The sequence below is a fragment of the Eschrichtius robustus genome, chromosome 1, assembly GCF_028021215.1.
Source record: "Eschrichtius robustus isolate mEscRob2 chromosome 1, mEscRob2.pri, whole genome shotgun sequence".
Lineage (NCBI taxonomy): Eukaryota > Metazoa > Chordata > Mammalia > Artiodactyla > Eschrichtiidae > Eschrichtius > Eschrichtius robustus.
This window is the reverse complement of record NC_090824.1, coordinates 171,643,490-171,665,097: the sequence shown is the minus strand read 5'-3', so window position 1 is coordinate 171,665,097 and position 21,608 is coordinate 171,643,490. Positions and strand designations below refer to the sequence as shown.

General features: G+C 52.1%; 1 protein-coding gene across 1 annotated transcript in view; it reads left to right on the top strand.

Annotated features, from left to right (window-relative positions):
* ADARB2 (adenosine deaminase RNA specific B2 (inactive)) overlaps nt 1-21,608 on the top strand; it is a 372,666-nt gene that overhangs the window by 319,574 nt on the left and 31,484 nt on the right. Inside the window, exon 4 of the mRNA XM_068538263.1 lies at nt 20,104-20,218. Within this exon, the coding sequence (XP_068394364.1) occupies nt 20,104-20,218 (115 nt within the window). The remainder of the gene's footprint in view (nt 1-20,103; nt 20,219-21,608) is intronic.

The window sequence follows — 21,608 nt, the reverse complement described above, 5'->3', positions numbered from 1 at the left end:
GGCCTGGGGACCAAGTGGACCTTGGTCTCCACGAGCCCTGATTCCATGGCTCGTCACCCACCCGCCGGCAAGAAGGATTCATGCGTGCGTGTTGCTTTGCCTTCTGCCAAACACCTCTGCCTGTGTCTGTCTCTTTGATCTACTGTCCAGATCAAGGCGGAGGAGATGGGCTGTTACGCACGTTGTGTGGATGAGCAGAAGGGTAAATTTTGTATAAAGCCACAGAGATGGAGCTTGGCAGAGCTGACCAGACCCGGCTGCCTTTTCAACAAATACTGATTTAGGCACCAGGAATTTTTAAAAGAAGACAAAATTGCTGCCCTCGGGGAGGCACCTAAAATAGTATTTTTTAAAATATAGTTCCCTGTGTTATACAGTAAGACCTTGTTGTTTAAAATAGTGTTTTGAATAAGTATTCAGTAAATAGTTATTGAATGAATGAGCAAACCACACGGTCACATGTGATGGGTAACCTAACAACAAAGCTAATTCTTATATGTCGTGGGCACAGTGGAGGGGATTCCTTAGTGGAGGAGGTGGCATCTGTCTGCGCTGGGTCTTCAGGAGGCGAGAGCTGGGTCTGGGGGGGAGGAGAGAGGGGGCCCTGGGCAGAGGCAGGTCTGAGGCTCAGAGTCCAGTGCGTGGCAGGAGCAACCTGACCGGGGGACCTGCTGGAGGGCGGAGGAGCAGCGACCCTGGAGGGACAGGTCACGCAACACCTGCCCCCGGCCCCGACCTCCACCTCCCCCCATGGCCCACAGCTTACCCAGGGACTTTGATCTACAGGCCACATTACACCTGCATCTGAGAATGTTTAATCTTCCAGCAAACCTAAGAGGGCTCAGGAGTCAGATGAGAAGCAGAGAGATGAGTGAAGAGGCTACAGTTAGTATATGCTATTATATCACCACTCTTCTGAGAACAAAAATGAAAATTCCGAGAGACCCAAATGGGGCAGAACCCTCTTTAAACACCTGGCAGGCACAGAGAATGAAAACCCAGCAGGACAGGCAAGATCCCTCCATACAGGACGAGAGGAACCTGGCAAGGTGGCTGGGGAGACGGGAACAGCCACTCTGCATGGTCAGCCTGCGGTGGCACAGCCTGGCAGGAGGGCACTTAGGTCTGTCGTCAGGTGTCACTGGGATCCTGGGGATAAAGGCCACTTGCCAACAGTGCAGGACGGGCAGGGAGGAGGCTCAGGCCCCCCGTGTTCCAGGCAAGAGTCAGATCACGTGCAGTGCGGGGCAGGAGGTGGGGGGATGGACCAAGTGGCAGGGGAGGCAGCAGGGGGAGCCCAGTGGGAAAATGTCCCGAATCAGAGTGGAGAAGGGCGCCCAGGCCAGGGCCCCCAGCAAGGAGGCTGGACGGAGGTGCCTGGGAGAGGCTTGCAGATGCGGGAGCGAGCCGGCCAACTCGGGGCCTGAGTCCTTGACTGCAGCTCCTCTGGGGGTGGAAAATGGTAATGCATCAGCTGTGCTCCAAGTCCAAGGTGGGGAGGGACACTATTCACTATACAGTTTGTTTAGATAAGTATTTTGTGCCGGAGGAAAACAAGAAATGACCACAAAAGATACACAAACAGACAAAATGCCAGAGAGACTGAAGTCAGGAAAGATGGGCATCATTTACATGTGGGGGAGATGGGAGAGGATGGAATCAGAGGACAGGAGACGAGGAGACGAGTGATTTTCTGACAGTGGGGGCGGGGGGCGGGGTAAAGAGGCAGTTTTGATGTAAAATAAGGGGCGTTAGAAACATATGCTTCGTAAGAGTGCTTCTCCATGAAGGAGGCGGCGGGGTCATGAGAATGAGAAAAGCCATCACCTACCCCGTTGGGGAGATTAGCGAGGAACAGGCATCCTAAAAAATCCCAAAGAGTCATTACCCAGAATTTAGTCAAAGTCAGAAAAGCCCGTCTTATTGTGATTTCACCTAGACAAAACAAAACTGAGGCCGAAGACCCCAGGTGACTTGAAAAGTTAGACCCAAAGGACAGCTAAGGTGGTTCTGGATCAGCACTGGGGACCTGTTCCATTCAAGTGGAGCCAACCATCTGGGCACCATGATTTCCTCCGGTTCTGCTTCTCAGCTTGAAACAGAGGTGGTCAGGCACCCTGCTCTCCACCCAGCCATGTAACCCAGGGAGTTTCAACATCATCAGATACGTCGTGAACGGAAAGACGCTAAAAGCAGAAAATCCCAGGCAAACTTGGACAGCTGCCTTGACCTACCCCCCACCATCTGACCGCGGGTCTGACCCTCTGTACCCCAAAAGGCCACAAGAGGACCTCCTTCACTAGACCTGTCATTCAACCCTTCCCCACCCAGTTGGTGTTCCATTTGGGTAGCTGTTTGGAAAGGCACCAAATATACAAAGACTAAGGAGATACCAGTAGCCAGAACCCTTTTGAATCTTTCCTCTGGTAACAGTGTTGCAAGAAGTCTAAATTAATGAATGTCTGTCCCAGAAGAGAGCCAGCCATGGGTGGAAATGTTTAGCTCAACTTGCCAGGGCCTTATGTTATTCCACACTCTGCAGTAGCTAAGCCTGTAGAGACAGATCAGGTTATAAGTCAGTGAGGACTGACTTTCTCCTCCCTCCTCCATGGAAGGAGAATGCTTTCTCAGCCCACTGATGTAGGTCTCATATGTGTATCTTGATGAGGTCAGTGGGATTCTGGGGACCTGATGAGCAGAGACCTGAATTGGTTTGAGCAGCTGGACTAGACTCTTGTCCATCCGCCATCTCTGTGATGAGAACATGTCTCAGACAGCTGCTCACCAAGGAGGATAAGACACATGTGGAGCAGACATGACCCCAGAGCTCATGGAAACCAGGCCCCCAGAGCCCAGCCTCCATCGGTCACTGGAATGAACCATAAATGCTCATTGATTAAGCCACTGAGTTTGGGGATGTTTTGTTACACAGAGAGCACTTACTGATAAACCACACATAAAGCCATTGTTGCTACTAAAGTCTGTGAATTAACCAAGTTTTAAAGAAGCTATAGTTCTCCCATATTAGGTGACACTAGAGATTATTCCTCTGAAGAATATTTTGAAATAACAAAAGAAGCCATTTATCACTGTTCCACATTTTAGAGTCAGGTAACTCTAAAAATCAAAAATTCTTAACGAGCCCCTTCACATACTTTCTGATCTCTGAATAAACCAGAATTCTAGAGACAGAAGCAGCCCTATCAAAGTACTTAGCAGGTGTAGAAGCAAAGGCACCCAGCATCCTGACAACCCAGACCAGTGCGTCCACCCTGTTCATGGTTCTCTTCTGTCTCCTATTTGCATTGTGATCTCTCACACTGTCCCCGCTTTCTTCTAATGAAAGTACAGAACCTTATCTTAGCGTTTCCTAAGTTGTTTTAAGAGGCCAAAAAGTACAAACCAATTCATTTCAGCGTCCTTGACTGGTGTCCAAATGACACGCAATCCCCACCTAGCTTCCTGCTCCAAGCTGCCTCATAGGCTTTTCAAGACTTTGTAACATGCTTGAAGGTCATTTCTTGGTTTTTCATTCTTCTGACTTTTCTCCCTCCTGGATCATATCCATGCCTCCGGCCCCTAGCAATCAGCCAGTCAGCATGGCAGGCGTCCCTGTGTCCGGGCTGCGTCCTACATGTTAAGATGTGACCCCAAACAGGAAGACGTTGTGCTGGCCTTCCTGGGACACTGAGGTGTAAACAGCTGAAAGGAGATGGACACACACAATGAAGACATTCAAAGTGCTTACACTAGAAGCGAACGTGAGCTATTTACATTCCGTATTACATTACGGGCCGCCCGTCCCGCCCTCACCCGTTATAGTCGTGCAGGCTGGGGCCTTGCCCTGGAATGTTTTTAAATCTCCCCAGGAGAACATAATATGCAGACGAGGAGGAGACCCACCGCTTAACACCAGGGTGCACACACGTCGGTCGATCGGGTGGAGCTAATTAGGGTTGGCCGTGGTAGAGGAAACACCCGACAGAGGGCAGGATATGGGCTGGCTGGATGCCATCGGAGCCTTCACAAAGCTTTGAAATTAGGAGTGAGAAAAGAAGAAGGCAAGGAAGCTTTACTCCATGGTATCGCTGCTGGATGGGGTAGCGAGACATTAGTGTAAAGGAGGAAGGCTTCTGGAGATACTGTAGGAAAAGGCACCGCTGGGCCTGGCATCGAGGGAAAGTCACTTAGGAGTTGGCCGCCTTCTTTGGGGCCGTTTCTCCAGCTGCAAAATAGAAGTCAACCCTACAGCGCATCTCTCCAGAGCCAAAGGCCTCATCAGCTAAGTTTGCAAACGATGTCATCCACCCATAATCTGCCAGCTGTGGCCAGCTGAGGACAAGAAGGAAGCGTCATTGGCTCTGCTAACAAGTGGGAGATGGGGAAGCCGGCCCTCCCGCAGCGCCTGGGCCATCTCTGTTGTTCCTGGGCCTCCAGCCCCACACTCACACTGATGATAAATGTCAGCACGGCAGCCTCCAGTGGACGTCGGAAATGAGATCTCCCGCAGCAGACACTGCAGGAACGCGGGTGCAGGGACGCGGCAGACACACTCAGCTGATCCTATCAGCAACGACTCACTTGCAGTGGGAGGGAAGTTCAGCTCTTCCTCATCTCAAATCATCCATTTTTTGGGCCATCTGCAGCTGATTTCAGCCGTCTCCCCCCTCACTCCCCGTCCCACCTGATGGAGTTCTCCTTCGCAGGAGACTGTCTTCTGAGAAGGTCTAAGATCTGTCCTTTGTTTGCTCTTCCCTTCCCAGACAACCGCCAGCCCCTCTGCCCCCAGCCCCTTTGCCCCCAGCCCTGCCTGGAGCACAGATGCTGTCTTTTGTTTTGCATTTATGTTTCAAGAAAGACATTGCCCTGCTGACACTCTGCAAAGCGTCAGTGACTGCAGTCTGTTATCCAGGCTGCAAAGCCATCTGGACTTCCTGCTGAAAAGGTTGGACATGGTTTTAGGCAAGATTTTTATCAGATCTGAGAGGAAAACAAAATCTTGAATGCATAACCATCTTCCAAAGTTGGTGTCAGATTTTTTTCCCTTGTCAGTTGCAAAACAAAGCACAAAAAGATGACAAACCAAAGGAACGGAGAATGAAGATACACATCTCCAGAGGAAGCTTTGTCAAATGCAGTGGAGGATAAACAAAAAATAAATTAGTTCTGGTTTTATCAGAAACTGGACAGACCTCCATTGGCATAATAGTCTGTCTGGCATTTCCAAGCCTTCCCAAGGAGCGCCCTTAAAATGCAAAGGGGAAATCCGAGATGTTCACAACAAAGGCAAGATTGCCCTCCAAAACCTATTAACAGTCCTTTAAATGTGCACAAGAAGAAAGACAGAGGGGAAGAGAATAAAACCGACCCCTCGAAAAGTAAGGCAGCTTTGAAATCTCTCTCTCATTCTCTGTCTCTGTCTCTGTCTCTCTCTCTCTCTGGATGTGACACAGACTTTTTTAAAAAGGTTCAAATTTTCAGTCAAAGAATATTGGTTTCTTAGCAACATACCTGCTCCCAAAAGGCTTTGGGTTTTTTTTCTCCCCACAAGTTATTGAAGAAAATCCAGGATGGGTCCTCGTGTCAGAATCATCCTCTTAACAAGGACCCTTATCTTGGAGAATAGGCTATGGCCCTGGTGCACACCTCGGTCGCTCAGTCCTTTATCTGGGCCCTCGGGTAGCAGACTTGCTGTGAGTGGGCTCACAGCCCGGGGTAGCTGTGGCCAAGACCTCAGGCAGAGGACCTGGGTTGCCTCCCCCCAGGTGCACAATGTCCAGGGGGAGTGACTGAGTTTCACTCTGCAGTGCAGTCACCAGTCCCGTGAGGCTTTGCCACCACCCATTCAAGACGAGCAGAGGCTTCTTCCACGCCTGACGCAACGCAGCACCAACAAACACCCACTTCATCGTATCAGGAAAAAGAGAGAAAACTGCTGGGTTTCGAAGTATGTTATGATTTCAGATGTCTTCACAGAGAAGGACCACAGCCTGGCCTCAGAGCAAAGCACTTTGTCTAATCAGGGGGATAAATAGGCTTCACGGTAAAGTGATGGTTGTTGAAAAAGTAACTTATGTAATGTTTTCCATTTCTTTCTAAACATCTTTCTTTGACATTTGTCTGCTCTGTTCCCAGGCTGTGTGGGAACTAAAAGTGGGGGCCCTGGTGCTCAAGGTTCTCGTAGTTTAGTTGAAATTCCCTCTGGGACAGGTCAGGAATCTCAGGACGGGCAGCGGGTGTGGACGGGAGAGTGGAGTGTGGCCAAGTTTCGGGGCGCAGCTTGGACCCCGTGCTCTGGGCTCAGCGCTCCGACCCGGCAAAGTGTCCCAAGGATGGTGGCCCCAACAAGGAGGCCTGTGGACAGGACCCAGGACCCTGCAGGGTGCTGAGGCCGAGGAGGTGGTGACAGGAGAGGAAGGACACGTCACATCCGGCCAGGACGACGTGGGACTGACTTGCTGCTGTGGGTCCCGCTTCCTGCGGAGAATGGTGGGGTGCTGGTCCAGCACGTGGTCACCCGGCCCGCCTCGCCCCACGTGAGCCTTTCCTGCAGCTGGGCCGGCATCCCCTCTCGGCAGCTCTGCATCCCAGTGAGGGGCGTGACCCTCACTCAGGGCCTCCCCATGTCAGCTGATCATCCGTAAGCAAGGGTCCCCTTGGGGCCCAAGTGGCACCCAGCAGGAAGGTGCAGGTGGACAAGGCCGGAAGCCACCATCGGAGCAGCTCCTGACCCCGGGGGCCCTGGGGCGGCCGGTCTGTGCCCAGGGGAGCAAGGCAAAGGCCGGGCTAAGTGGCTAAGTGTCAGGAAGGCCAACCGCAGGTGCAGCCGGATGCCCTGCGGGGCCTGGACACCTGCCTGGTGGCCAGGCAGCTCGGCGGCCAGGCCAGACCAAGGCAGACACTGATCGTCATGCAGTCTCTCCCCCGGCCCCCACCCTGAGACCCTGACAGCTCAGCCACCCTCCTGAGACGCCCGCCAGGCCTCTGGGGACCCTGGGCCCTTTGTCCCCAGAGCAGCTACCGGACGTCTGCTCTGCTCAGAGGAAGCCTGGAGGGCCCGGACCTCGTCTACAACAAGGGCACTTTATCCTTCCTCCCGATTCTGAGGGACATTCATCCCGCGTGAGGAAGCCGGGGACGTGAAGACAAACTCCCCTTTCACTGCACATAAGAGGCCCTCAGTGGGGGTGTAAGTCCGATTCCTTTCAGAGTCCAGGTGCCTTTGGCCCGAGTGAGCATCCTGCCGGCTCTGTCTCATGCCTCCCTGGGGAGAGAACGGCGGCGAGGCGCCTGGTGGACACCCACCGACCCAGAGGCTTGTCCCGAGGCAGAGGAGCTGATAGCCTTAAAGCAACTGCACAGGGCGGGTCACCCCCACAGTCCCCCACACCTAGACCGACTGGACACCCCTGATGCAGACAAAGTTAAAGTCAGTATAGCACCTGAGACCCACGGCCGCTGAGTGGGGTTGAGCCGGTCCCAGGGGAAGTCAGGGTGGACCGCAGCAAACGCCCCTGTGGACTCAGATTCCGCATCTGTAACAGAAAAGGACGCGGCAGAACCACCGAATAGATTCTAGACAGCTCACAAGTGCTTTCCCTGGAGGTGGGCAGACCCCAGCACCAGCCGTGGGAAACTGTGCCATCCAGGCTAGGGCTTGGGAGGCTCTGCCTGAACAGCTCGGCTTCTCGTCCCCAAAACAGCCCAGCTCCTTGGTCATCTAGGCTGCTCCCCCTCAACCCCTTTCACCTCCCCACGTAAATCTAATAAGAACCTATCTACCATTCACTCCAAAGTGTTATCTTGTGCTTCCCCCAGAATACACCCACTCAAAGGAGCCATCTCCATGCCATGTTTGTTCTAAACAAGTTTGCAATGTCACCTGCCGCTTCTATTGTACATTCCACATGTAAGTGAGATCCGGCCGAGTTTGTCTTTCTGTGTCTGCTTATCTCACTCAGCATAGTGCCCTCCAGGTTCATCCACGTTGTCACAAATGGCAGGATCTCCTCCTTTTTAAAGGCTGAACAGTATTCCAGTGTGTGTGTGTGTGCATGCGTGTGTGTGTGCGTGTATGAATAACTCCTAAGCATTTTTGCAAGGCAGGCCTAGAGGCAGTGCACTCCCTCAGTTTTTGTTTGCCTGGGAAAGACATTCTCTCATCTTCATTTTTAAAGATTGGCCTTTTTCTTTCTTTCAGTACTTTGAATATATCTCTGCTGGCTTGCAAGCTTTCTGCTGAGAAATCCACTGGTAACCTTATAGGTGTTCCCATACATGTGATGAGTCACTTTTCCCTGGCTGCTTTCAAAAGTCTCTGTCTTTGACTTCTACAATATAATTACAGTGTGTCCTGATGTAGACCTCTTCGTGCTTAACCTACTTGAGATCCTTTGCTTCTTGAGTCTGTGTGACGATTTCCTTCCCCAGATTTAGGAAGCTTTTTTATCATTATTTACTTAAATAAGCTTTCTGCCTCTTTTTCTTTCTCTGCTTCTTCCGGACTCCCGTAATGCATCCATCGTTCCTTTAACAGTGTCCCATAAATCCCACTCTTCTTTATTCTTTATTTTTCTCCTCTGCCCGGATAATTTCAAGTGACTTGTCTTTGAGTTCACAGATCCTTCCTTCTGCTCAATGAAGTCTGCTGGCAAAGCTCTCTATTGTATTTTTTTTTCCATCACAGTCATTGTATTCTTCAGCTCCAGAATTTGTTTGGTTTTATTTTATGATTTCTGTCTCTTTGTTAAGCTCCTCATTTTGTTCATAAATTGCTTTCCTGATTTTGTTGAGTTGTCTATCACTGAGCTTCTTTAAAAACAATTGTTTTGAATTCTTTGTCAGGAAATTCATAGATCGCCAATGCTTTAGGGTTGTTTACTGGAAATGTACTTCAGTGGTATCATGTTTCCATGATTTTCATGTTCCTTGTAGCCTTGCATTGGTATCTATGCATTTGAACATTCACCCCTTCCAGACTTTAAGGACTGGCTTCAACGGGAAAAGACCTTCATTTGCTGGTGGCACAGCGTGCCAGTTGGGTGGCATGTGTGGTGACCATTGGTGTGGCACTGGTTCCAGTAGCGAGAAGCACCAGGTCCAGGTCCCAGGTGTGTGCACAGCGGTGCTGAGTCCAAGGCATGGGGGCGATGACTTTCTTGACTGTGGAAGTTCAGCTTAGAGAACAGGCACCTTCCGAGCATCTCTCTCCCATTTGTCACATACAGGAAATGAGCGGTGGCGGATCTCTGGTCTCAGGTCTCCATGAGCTTGAAGAAACGCACAGCAGTGGCCTGGCTGCAGCTTTAGTCAGCGCTGCAGATGCACTGTTTGGAACTATTTAGCAATTTTAACCTACTTTATTTCACCTCTGTGGAAACTCTTTTCAGGGTAAAGAAAGCAGATTGGGGCCAAAGTCATGAGACAAAGGGAGCTGAGAGTTCGTCCTTTATGGCATTTGAGGTATGACGTTGACGTCACTGATAATTTTGCAAAACAGGTGTTAGCATCCCTTATTATTCAGGCAACAGCTAAACAACTGTTCTTGAATTTAACAAAAGCTAAGAAAGTAAATATTACTTCCTTTGAGGAACAACTACGTTACCTATTGAGAGTCTTTCTCTCTAGATGTGCTGAAATGATTCTTCTTGTTTACATCTTTTTAAATCCAGATGAACTCAAACAGCCATGAATCAACCCCAAACAGAGGCCCTCATCTGTGAGCATCTTCGTGTTAGTGCGCTAATGAGAATTTAAAGATTCTAATTAAACCCAGATGCAAAATATCTCCCTGAGTACATCAGAAAGCACCAGTTCAACAAAAAAGACATATCACATTTCCAATGCAGTTTTAGTTCATTATCTACATTTTTATTGTATTCCAATTTGAAATTAATTGTTAAAGCAGTAACTGCTATTAATATGTTTAAACAAACTTGTGGGTATCTAACAATTTGGGTAATTGTGAATAGCTACAAATTTACTTAATCAATGTGTAGATACACAGGTATCTGTGCACACAAACTTCAATTCTCAATTTTTCAAGTTAATGAACATGGGATCTTTATCTTGGGCTTTTTTGAAATCCTCGATTATGAAAAAGCCCTTGGAAGTCACTTTTGACATTGTAGTCAGGAGCCCAAATATTGGAGCTACAATTCAAACATCTGGATGTGAATCCTAACCCTGCCACTGCTGGTTCCCACCGGTGGGTCACCTGTGGGAAGTCGGTTTACCTCTCCCAGCCGGGGTCACCTCTTCCCTGAGGTGCTGGTCCCTCTGGCACCTGGTTCGCAAGGGAGGGGACCCCCTCAGGTCAGCAGTAGCTGCTGGGTTCCCCTCCTTCCCACCTGCACTGCTCCCAGTGACCCAGCGACCCTGAGCCCTCTGGCCCTGCACTCACTCTCTGAGGGAGGAGCCTGAGAGCCTGACGACAGCCAATAGCCGGCTAATTCACCCACAGTCTACACTTGGCGGCCTGCTGGCCCTGGGGCTGTTTCACGAGTCCCGTTTTCCGCAACAGTATTGGGTTGGCCAAAAAGGTTCATTCGGTATTTTCTGTAACATCTTACGGGAAAAAAAACTTATCCAAAAAACCTCTTTTCTTCATTTCCCCTGTTTCCTTTTTTTTTTTTAATATCTATTTATCTATTTATTTACTTATTTGGCTGCGCCGGGTCTTAGTTGCGGCATGAGGGATCTTTGTTGAGGCATGTGGGATCTTTAGTTGCCGCATGTGGGATCTATTCCCTGACCAGGGATCGACCCCGGGCCCCCTGCATCGGGAGCGCGGAGTCTTAGTCCCTCCCCTGTTTCTTTAATGTAACTAATCACGTAGAATTTTTAAATGCCAACAGTACAAGATTTTAAATGCCTTCATGTTGACAAAATTGGAGTTTACGAGTGTGACCAGCTCCCTACCCGTCTTTGTGAATCCATCATAGGTATTGAGGGGCCTCTTGTCCACAGACAAAGGATTCTCCGTTTCACCAAGAAACCCGTAGCTTAGACACCACCCCCCCCCCCGGGGGCGGGGAGACAAGATCGGAGGGAACCTCGCTGTTCTGCTCCAAGATTCATTCGGTGGGTTTCTGCATGTCCAGGGGCAGGAGGGAGGGCAGGGGGCTTCCTCTGAGGGCTGAATTGGGTGGGACTCTCACAGGAGCCCCAGGTGGCGTGAGGCCTGTGTAGACCAAAGGGACAGAGAGAGAAGGGGCCCTAGCCTGGAGCCCAGAAGGGGAGGCCGGCCGGCTGTGTAGGGGCCGCGTGGGGACCGCAGACCAGGGATGACAGCAAGGGCTAAAGTCCCACCACGCACATTCAGCTCAGCACTCTCGCACGGAGGTGTCCGTCTGTCCAGTTTTCTGGCCCCAGGAGGTGCAGGGCAGAGCAACTGGCCTGCCTGTCACCATCACGTGGCCTGTCCCAGCTCCACCGTCCCCACCCACATCTGGCTTCCTGCCCCTCCCCACCCTCCCCCATTGCTGTTTCTGATCCTCGGCAGTTTTTAGACAATGTTAAGGAAAGAAATATTCAGTGTCACTGTTAAAGCACCAACAGGAAGACTTTATTCATGCGGAGGACAGTGGCGGCAGGTAAAGACCCCTGCGATGGCCTTGCAGGGAGGCATGGAGCCCAGCTCAGATCACGGCGTGGCCGGTGGGGCTGCAGCCCAGGGCCGGGTGGGGCAGCGGACGGAAAACCACTAGGAGGGAACAGCAGGTCAGAGGGGTCTGGCTAAGCCGACCCAGCAGGACCCCCACTAAAACCGGACCAAGCAGAGAGGGACGGGGTGGTGGGCCGTGGTGGCTGAAACCAGCTCAGGGACCCTGCGCGATTTGTTCAGGGACAGCATCTTTGTCACATGTTGTCAAATGTGCTGTGTGTTAGAAGCATCTGCGCTCCGGCTGTGCTGCCCGGAAGTCTGATTCAGAGCATCCGCGACAGGCCCTGTGGACCCACAGACGCCCCTGAGCAGCTCTCCTACTGGGAGGGGCCTCCTGCCTCCTCCAGGAAGTCCTCCGTCTCCAATAACCGAGGTCACTTCATGACTTGAGGCAGTCAGGAAACCCAGACTGGTGTAAGGGGCAGCATTTCACCGCCCCCCCCAGCAGCCCTCTGCAGGCAGGACAGTGGCTCCCACCTGCGGGGGGTCCAACCAGACTTGCAGGGAAGTCTACTTCTTCCACCTCAGCTTGTTGGTCTGTGAACAGGGTAGCAACAGTGACCACCGCCGGGACGATGATGTGGATTAAGGCAGTGGTCCCCAGACTTTTTGGCACCAGGGACCGGTTTCGTGGAAGACAATTTTTCCACAGATGGGGTGCGCGGGGATGGTTCAGGCAGTAATGTGAGCGATGGGGAGCGATGGGGGGCGGCAGATGAAGCTTCGCTGGCTCGCCTGCCACTCACCTCCTGCTGTGCGGCCCGGCTCCTAACAGGCCACAGACCAGTACCGGTCCACGGCCTGGGGGCCGGGGACCCTTGGATTAAGGGGACAGGCTGCCCCAGGCACTCAGCACCTGGCGGGCTCCCAGCCCCGGACAGACGTCATGTCACGGGCCTCTCTATACAGAGGACCCTGTCTCATTAGTCTCTGGATTTCACTACTGTCTTGCTCAATAAATTTTGATTGATTCTTTTCCCCAGGGGACAGGTTCAGAGACGAAATAAGAATAGAAATGCTTGAGAAACAGCCTCCACTCGGCCTCTCCCCCGGCTTTTCTACATACAGTGAGGTTTCCATGGCAACAGCTCCAACAGACCCCTTCCCAATCTTTTTCCAGCTTACCTTTTGGGGGGGGGGGTGCTCCAGTGGCCCCAGAGGCAAACGCACACTTTGACTGGGGTGTATGTTGGGGGGGAGGGACACTGCCGTTGCCAGGATGACAGAGACGGGGCTCTGGTCCTCGGGTGTCAGGCTCATGAGCATGATGTTCATCAGTGACCAACCACAGAACACTGTGGCCCGAGGATGAAATCAGGGTGGACTGAAGTCAGAAAAATGAGTGGACAAGCCAGGTAGCCTGCAGTGCGGGTCAACCTGACTCCAAACATTAATGTTCAGATGCATTGTCACTAAAGAGACTGTCTTCCAGATTAAACAATAATAACAAATTTAAAGCTGATAAAAGGTCAAGCAAATAATTTAACTGGTGAGCAACTCCTCACCCAAAATTGTCGTGATTTCACTAAAAAATGACTGCATGAAACATTGACGTGTATGTGATTTCTCCTTAAGATTGGACTTGGATCCAAAGTACACACAGCATCCATGCCCAGGGGTTTAGATTAAGTCAACACGCAGCTTTCCCAGTTCCTCGTTGTTCACCTGTGATCCGGGTTCTTTGAAAGCGTGCCCGGCAGATGGTGCACTGAGGGCTCAGGGTTGGCCAGGCGGGCAGGGAGGGATGGCCCAGGGAAGACACTCGGCACGCGAGAAGTGTTTCGGGAACAGTTGTCTCAACAGACACTGCTCAACGCTGCCTGATGGCATCAAACGTGTCCTTTAAACAGCTTCATGCTGAGCAGACAGTGGTGCAGAGAAGTGCGGAGAGGTATCTCTGTACCGTCTCCCGGAAGCACTGTGTCCGCACAGTTTGGACGATAATAACAAAACACTTAATGCTGGCGGATTCGACACTGAGTTTTCAGTACCAGGTACTATTTTCAGCATCTACTTCTGGGCTCTCGTTTCACCCCATAAAAATCCCATGACCCAGGCGCTATTCCTATTGGAGAGGTGAGAACGTCCAGGCCAAATAATGTTCGCAAAGTCAGGCTGCTGTTAGGTAGCAACGCCAGGAGTGGCCCAATCCAAGCCCTCTGCCAAACTGCCCATCACGGTCTAGCAGCACCTTCGCCACATCTGCTTTAGGCGCTGTCGTTGTGTCACAAACCACACCAAACCCAACAGCTCAAAACCACATCATCATGCGTCTTGCTCTTGCGCTGTCATTTGGGCTGTGCTCCATGGGTCACTGCGGGCCAAGGACCCTCCCAGGGAAGCTCACCCGCGCCCTCTCCATGGGGCTACGCCCAGCTGCGTCCCGAGAGGTCACATCCAGGACCCAGACACAGATGCGGGCGTTCACGGGCCACCGTCCCTCTCACTCTGCGGGTGAGACGTCTCCGAGGAGAGGACGCACTGCCTACTGGATAGGAGGCAGGTGGCAGGTGGAGATCACTGGTGAGAAGAGCCAGCAGCGTGGGAGACAAGGGCACAGCCGTCTTTGGAAAACACTGTCTGCCAGGATGCGGTACCTCCTAGCCTCGGGGCCATCCCACTGAAACACCCGAGCTGGGAACAGCCACAGGACACTGAGGGGCAGTGTCGTGCAGTTACCTCCCTGTTGCCCACGACAGGCGGGGGCCAACCCTGAAGAGGGGTCCTCCAGCCTCCGTGTACTTCCACTTCCACGCAGCCCCTGCCCATGGAGCAACTGCTTCTGGCAACATTGGAAAGAAAACGTCATCCAGAAGTGTTCTAGGCGGATGCTGCAGGCCTGGGTCTCCCCGCTGAGATTCAGGATCGTGGACTTTACAGGTAATTCTTACAGTGCCTCTTTTACAGAAAGGAGACCGAAGGCTCAGAGCTGCTAACTGTCCCGTGGTGGTTGAACAATTCGGAGAGGGTGTGGAGGAACACAAGCCTGTCCTCTGATGCCAAATTCAGAGCTTTTCCCACGATGCCATGGAAGGGGGGATAAAGGGCTTCCATCTTTCATGCCTTCCTTCAAATTTGTTATTGGCCTCTCAGTAATTTGAGATATAGAATAATTGAGTAGTCAGGTAACTTGAGTTATTTAGTGGGACACGTGTTCACCAGTCCCTGACTTTGAAGTTGATTGAGGCTTTATTGCCATTGTCAACAAACAGGAGTCATTACCAAGACCTGGAGATGGGCTTTTCCCCGGACACACGAAGGAGTATTGAGATGGAGGCTGGGGAAGATCCTCTCCCATGCACTGGGATCCCTCTGAGCTGTGGACCGCTGTCCGGTGGCCGGACGACCATCCTACCAGCGTTTCTCCTGCCTTCCCGGTTCTGGCCACGTGGACGGCCAAGAAGGAGCACAAGTTGGCCGTGCTTTATAGAGGATGAGTCCCAACAGCGGGGGCACATGGCCCCACTCCCTAGGCCCCTGGCACATCCACCTCCAGGGCGCCCGCCCACCGTCGTGTGCTGCAGACAAGGCGGACAGGAAGGGCACGGGGTGTCCCAGGTCCCGCCTGGCCCCGTCCATATGCAAATCTAACCTTTCTGATATTTCAGCAGTATAAACCCAAAGACGGGATTTCAACAGGAAAATATTTACTGACGGCTCTCTGCCTCATAATCTATCGATTTTAATATCCTCACCACTTTGGCTGAATGTCAATTTTACCCTGAGGACTGCTACTGCAAATCTGAACACATTTTATTTACTTAAGCCTTTCAAAATATTAGTGTTGGAAATGAGTAGAGTTTGAGTCTTTTGGTGTTCCTATTTAAAGTTTGTTTTCCTATTTAAATAATGCTGTTAATTTGCCGTGGTAATTGGGCCGACAGGCAGCGTGCAGACCACAACACGCAGAAGCCTAGGTAGCCTTGCGTTCCTGTTTTTGTTAAGTACAGTAACACACAGCTCATTAAATGCGGAGCCAACTTGCCCACTTAACCTTTGGAAGCAGAAGCACCTGATTATCACCGTGATTTAACCAGAAGGCAGATTCTGTCTCCTCTGATCATTTCTGGTCCAAATGTCCAGCCTGTGCCAATTTCTGCATGAACAGCATCGACCGATTTCAGACCAAGTCTCGTAGGGCCCCTGCAGGGACTTGGGGCAGCACTGCAGATTCTACGGCCCCTAGTCCCATCCACCCCATCTGTTCCTGCCCTGAGAAAAGCTGGGGTGGGGTCCTGAGGCCTCCAGAGGGAGGGGCCTTCAGGGGATCACACTTCCCCGCCACTTAAGTGCTCGGAGAGGCCATGACCAACTCGTGGAAGACACAATAATGCTCTCCTGCTACCAGGGGACCTTCAGAGGCATTTTCTAAATCGCTAAATCACCAGCAGTAATGAGTACAACTGGATGTCTCTCTTTTTCATATTTAACAAAGTATTTATGTTGCAAATGACACTTCAGCTCATTATTCGGGACTTTTGGAGTGCATCTTTAGAGACTCTCTGCGTAGGGCTTTCGATATAACAAAGCTGGCTTCTCAACTGTCCCCAGGTCCAGCCTCTCCTGCCCCACCCAGGCCCCACCCGGACCCTCCCCTGTTCACTGTCCTGATGGGTGGACCACCCACCCTGAGGTTTCCAGTAGGGGGCTTCACCACCACGACTCTCACTGTGCTTGTGCCCAAGGGCTGACCTAAGCCAGACGTGGGATCTCTGTAGGATCCCTCCTCTCCCACCCAGGACGGACTAGACCAGAAAACAGTGATGCAGGACCGCTCGGCCCGGGGCTCAAAAAATATGCTTTAAACAGTTTGCTGGTAGTTGGGACGCACGTCTCCACCCTAGGAGACTGAAGGAACTCCACACAGCCCACAGACCTGTCCTGGAATTTGAATTTATAAAAATAATTCTCGATGCAAACTTGCTTTTGAGCATTTAGCTGCTTCTATCATAAACCAAGTGCCAGGTGGGGAAAAATCAAATTATCTCAGGGTTTGATTAGTTGGGTTCGCAGTAACCAGAGTTGACTGTATATATTAAATCCCAAGTGATTAAAACATAAAAAATTCCTACTGTTAAATTAGACGGTAAGTTTGCGTCTCCCTACGTGAATTCCAAGTTTCTACCTGGCTTCTAACACCCCATGTAATCAATGACAATGTCACTTACATACACAAATCCAACTTTGAAGAACTACATACAGCTGTAATCATGTATGTGATTTAATTAAAGTCAATCACTGAAAATAGCTGTGGTGCAGTAGATGGGGTGCCGGGGAGAGGCAGGGGAGGGGCGGGCTTTGTTGGGGGAAAGGGAGCCTCAGATCAGAAAAGCTCGCAGACTGCGTTTCTCCAGCCTTTTCCAAAACCAAAAACCGTTCATTTCCCAAAGACTCCAGAAGGTCTGTAAAGGGACAACTCGGGTCCCTGTAATAGAGGAGATGCTCTTTTTCCAATGGAGATGGTTATTCGTGATTCTCTTCCTTTGACTTTCAAACCCAGAAAAGCTAAGGGTCATAGTTCAATATATAAACATTCCATAAAATTCCCCCTGACAAAACTGTAAGCAAGACTTTTCAAAGCAGTCCTAGGAAGTAATACTGGTTAAATACCAGAGATAAATTTTAACCAGCTAAATACCTCTCTACATCTTAATGATTGTCCTTCACCCAAAGTAAGAAAAGTTAAAGAAATCTTTGCTTTTTTCTTTTTCAATTCACCTTTATAAAATGTTAACTGAGAAACATGCTTAACATAAATGTCAAGACCCCTAAAAAAAAGGATAAAGAAAAAAGGATTAAAGGGGAGGAGATGTTTAAAAAAAAAGGTCTTGATGGAGCATGGGTGGTTCAGAGGTGGAGGTGGGCAGCTCTGGCACCCAGCCATGGTCCCCTTAACCTGGGCCCGGGTGGGGCACCAGGGAAGCCCTCGAGGGCGCGGGGCCAGTGGCGCTGGTGGTGGCAGCTCAGACGACTGAGACAGCATGTTAGAGTCAGAAAATACCAGAATGACGGGTGATGAAACATCACTAATTTTTTCCTGAAATGTCTACCCTCCCACCAGCCAGTGTGTGTGTTCTGCCATCCCTGAAAAAGTCGTGGGTGCAGACAGTCATCCATTCGAGATGTGCGTCATCACTGACACACACGGGACCACGCATCCACGGCAGGACGAAGAAAGTGTGAGATGCGTACAAGCCACACCCCTACCTCGAATGTGCGTGGAGTTGGAGCTCCGTCATTAAAAACATGGAGCTGCTGGGGAAGCACAAGATACAGACAAAGCCCCAAACAGATGCTGCACGGGGTTCTAGGACCAGCTCCGTGCCGAGGGCTGTGGTGATGGAAAGCAGTGCCCTCAGCCGAGGACGGTTTTAAGAGACGGGGCACAATGGACTAGATGCAGGCCAGGAGCCCAACCCCAGGGTCAGGCCTGCTGGGACAGGCCAGGGGCCTGACCGGCCGGTGGGGCAGCCCCCCAACCACGGGCACCCCTTGGGGGTGCAGCCCTTTCACGGGAGGTTTGCTAGGTCCGAGGTCATGTCCACTAGCAGAGGTCCTCATCACCCCTGGAGAGACTGGACAACCCAACCCACCTCCGTCCGCTGCCCCACCCGCCTCGCCAGGCGGAGGGAGGGGAGGGACCCTTCATCCATGTAACCGCGAGAGTCAGGAACAAGCTCTGATTTGTTCTGCTTCAACTTTTCCTGGAATGGCTCCACCAGGGCGCCAGGCACCCAGGATGAAGCCGCCTGGTAACACGTCTCCTCACTACCAGTGCTCAGCCCCGACCCCCTGTAGACGGGCTGGTCCCGCTGAACCTCCGCAGGAGAGAGAGCCACTTCCCCAGAAGCAGGGAGTGGGGCTTCGAGAGGCAGGTCTGAGTCAAGGCCGCTGGGTTGACACCCACCCCTGCCATCCCCACCACATCCTGGCAGAGACGTGGCTTCAGTGGTGAGAAGGGTGAGCCTGCACCCCCCAGCAGGCTGAAGCGGGGACAGCGAGAAGGTGGTGCCAGCACCGGGTCTGCTCTGCATCCCTGAGTGAAGCACACTGGCCTCTGGGTTTCCGCATGAAACCGGTTTTTGTGTAGTTTATGTCATTGTTCAGTGATTTGGGGCGTCCTGTTCTGAGGCCCCACAGGGACCCGTGCAATGGACGCAGAGGGATGAGATGTCTCCTCTGTCATGTTGGTCTCATCACCTCCTGCACGTCCAGAAAGTTCATTTTAAAAAGAAGGGAAAGGACCATTGAAGGTGCGGGGGAAGCGCCTGGAAAGTTACTGGAGGAGGAAAGGGCATCAGCTCCGCCCTCGACTCCTGGGGACGGGAGGCGACACGAAGGCGCCAGAACCCGATTCCAGAGCGAAAGATGGAGGCGCCCCGCGGCGCGGCCCGTGGATGCTGGACCACCCTGCCAGGGGGAACGGCGGGGGGGGGGGATGGGTCCCATGCTCACACCGGCAGAAGCGGCCCGATCCTCCACCTGGATGGGGCCCCTGCCCCCCGCCCCCCCAACCCCCGTGTGAGGTCAGAGGATGTGAAACCGGGCCCACGTGGATGCACACCGGGGTCTCTGACTCCAAGCCTGTGAAAGTCGACTGAAAAGCGGTGATGGGGCCACTGCAGGTGCTTCAGCCGTGGGACCAGGAGGAAGGCAGGAGTCGACAGCCTCGCTCTCTGGGGAACACGGGCATGCAAGTCTCACATGTGCTGCTGTTGTAGAAACACGGGTCATTTCAGAAAACTCAACAACCGGGATTACATCACCTTGGTGTTTGTGTGCGTGCACACATCCCATGTATCTTTGTGTGTGTGTGTGTGTGTGTGTGTGTGTGGCATGTGTGTGCCCATGTGTGGCTGTGATGTCTGTATGTGTGCATATTTGTATGCATGTACACACAGGTGTGCATGGGTATGTGTGCCATGTGCATGGGTCTCTCTGTGTGTATGTGTATGTGCACGTGTGTATCATGTGCATGCACGTGTGTGTATGTGTGTGTGTGTTTGTACACATGCACGTGTGCAGAAACTTGAGAGGAGCAGGCTGTGGAGGAGCTGTGGGGAGCGGTCCCTGGACACGGGGGGAGTTTAGAATTGGTTCTCTGACACGGAGAAGAAAGTGGGAACCGATTGCTCGATGTGTGTGTGCAAACCCCCCGCAGGAAGCCTCTGCAAGGCGGGGAGGGATGTAGGGGACGGTCCCCCCACCCGAAGGTTCTGCATGGGCTCAGGCGCTTGTGCCCAGGGGCCACGCCGGGGGCTGAGTCTCAGAATCAAGGCTAAAGATTTGATGTCCCGAGGCCTGGGGGGTCACGGTGCCTGGGTGGCAGGGCACCGCAGGGCAGGGGGACCTCAGACGCCCATGGGGTCGCAGCTTGGAGGAGGGAGGACGTGGCAGCGGCGCAGCCGTCACAGAGGCCTGCTGCTTGTGTCTTGCAGGAATTCGCCGACACGGTGTCCCAACTGGTCACGCAGAAGTTCCACGAGCTGGCCATGGGCCTGGCGTCAGCGCACGCCCGCCACAAGGCACTGGCCGGGATCGTCATGACCCAAGGTAATGCCTCTTGCTTTCCCCTCGGGCACCTCACCCACCAGGAAGGAGTGTAGCCTAGCGTGGGCTTGAGCTTGGGAACCAGGACTCTCTTCCTCACGAAGACACGGAAAAAAAAGCTGAGATAGGACCGAGACTCAGTGACAAAGTAGATGACCAGCCGCCCCAAAGCCGCCTCCACACACACAGAGGACTGAACGCACTCCTTCCTGCCCCCACCCCTAACTGCTCACTGATGGAGTCCCCTTCTCAGGATGACAGAACGGGCAGGAAACAGTCCATCCAACCATCAAGGTCGTGGCCGCTCTTACAAGCCAGGTTGGGAGAAAGTGATGCTTAATTTTAAGCTGTCACTTTTGGTGAAAACACCTCACTACTAACCTACTAATAATAACTAGCTAGCTGGTTATTTGAATTCAGCTGTAACTAGTTCCAAAGTTTGGGGCAAACTGGTAATGACCTACCAGAGAATGATTACTGAAAAAAAATAATTGACTTTTGGGCTAGTTATGTTTCAAAGACACACACTTTCTCTGCCAGTGTAGACCAAGTCTAAGACTTGAAAAAGACCATCTACCTGATGTCCAAAAATATGGATGTTAGAAGTCAACTAACAGCTGGACGACTGGCCCGTTTTTCCCCTTATTCTGGACACCCGGGGGCTCCTGCACTGTCAAGTGCAAGGCCACTGGGGTCAGGACATATGACTTAACCTTTCCACTTTCGGCATCTTAGTAAAATGGAAATAAAAATGCCTCCTCACAGTGTAACTTGGTGCCTAGGATAAAGTACATGAAAAACTTTAAAATGTAAAAATTACTCTATAATGTTCTAAGTCAAAGGCAATTCTGTTCCATCAATGATACTGTTGAATTTGGTGGCAGGCATCCCGCCCGATCCACTCGCGTTCGGTAACACCTGCCCCTTTGTAGAATAAGAAATGTCCCAAATTGAGGGCTAAGGGCCCCCTCAGTCCAGACCACGACTGCTGGAGGCGGCACTCCATCCACGCAGCCACGGCAGCCACTAACCAGACGCGGGCTCCACTCTGCACGCGTAATGGGTGCAGAGGACAGACACGGCCCCCTCTGGGGACATGGTATCCAGGACGCAGTGGGGTGGCACCCGGGGTTGAACCCAGCAACTCCTGTGACTAGCGCTGTGACCGGGCCAGCCGGCCTCTTTGGGGCTCAGTTCCTCACCTTTAAAAGGGGGTGATGGTCAAACCTACCTGGGGGTCGTTGGAAGGTTAAGTGTGCTCGTGTACATAACAGCACTTAGAGAGACGTGCCAGGTCCGTGTCCTCCGTAGATTATGACTGGGCATCTGCCGCGGCCGCAGGCCCTCCTGGCTTCTGGGCAAACAGCAGAGAACAAAACAGATCCAGCGCTGC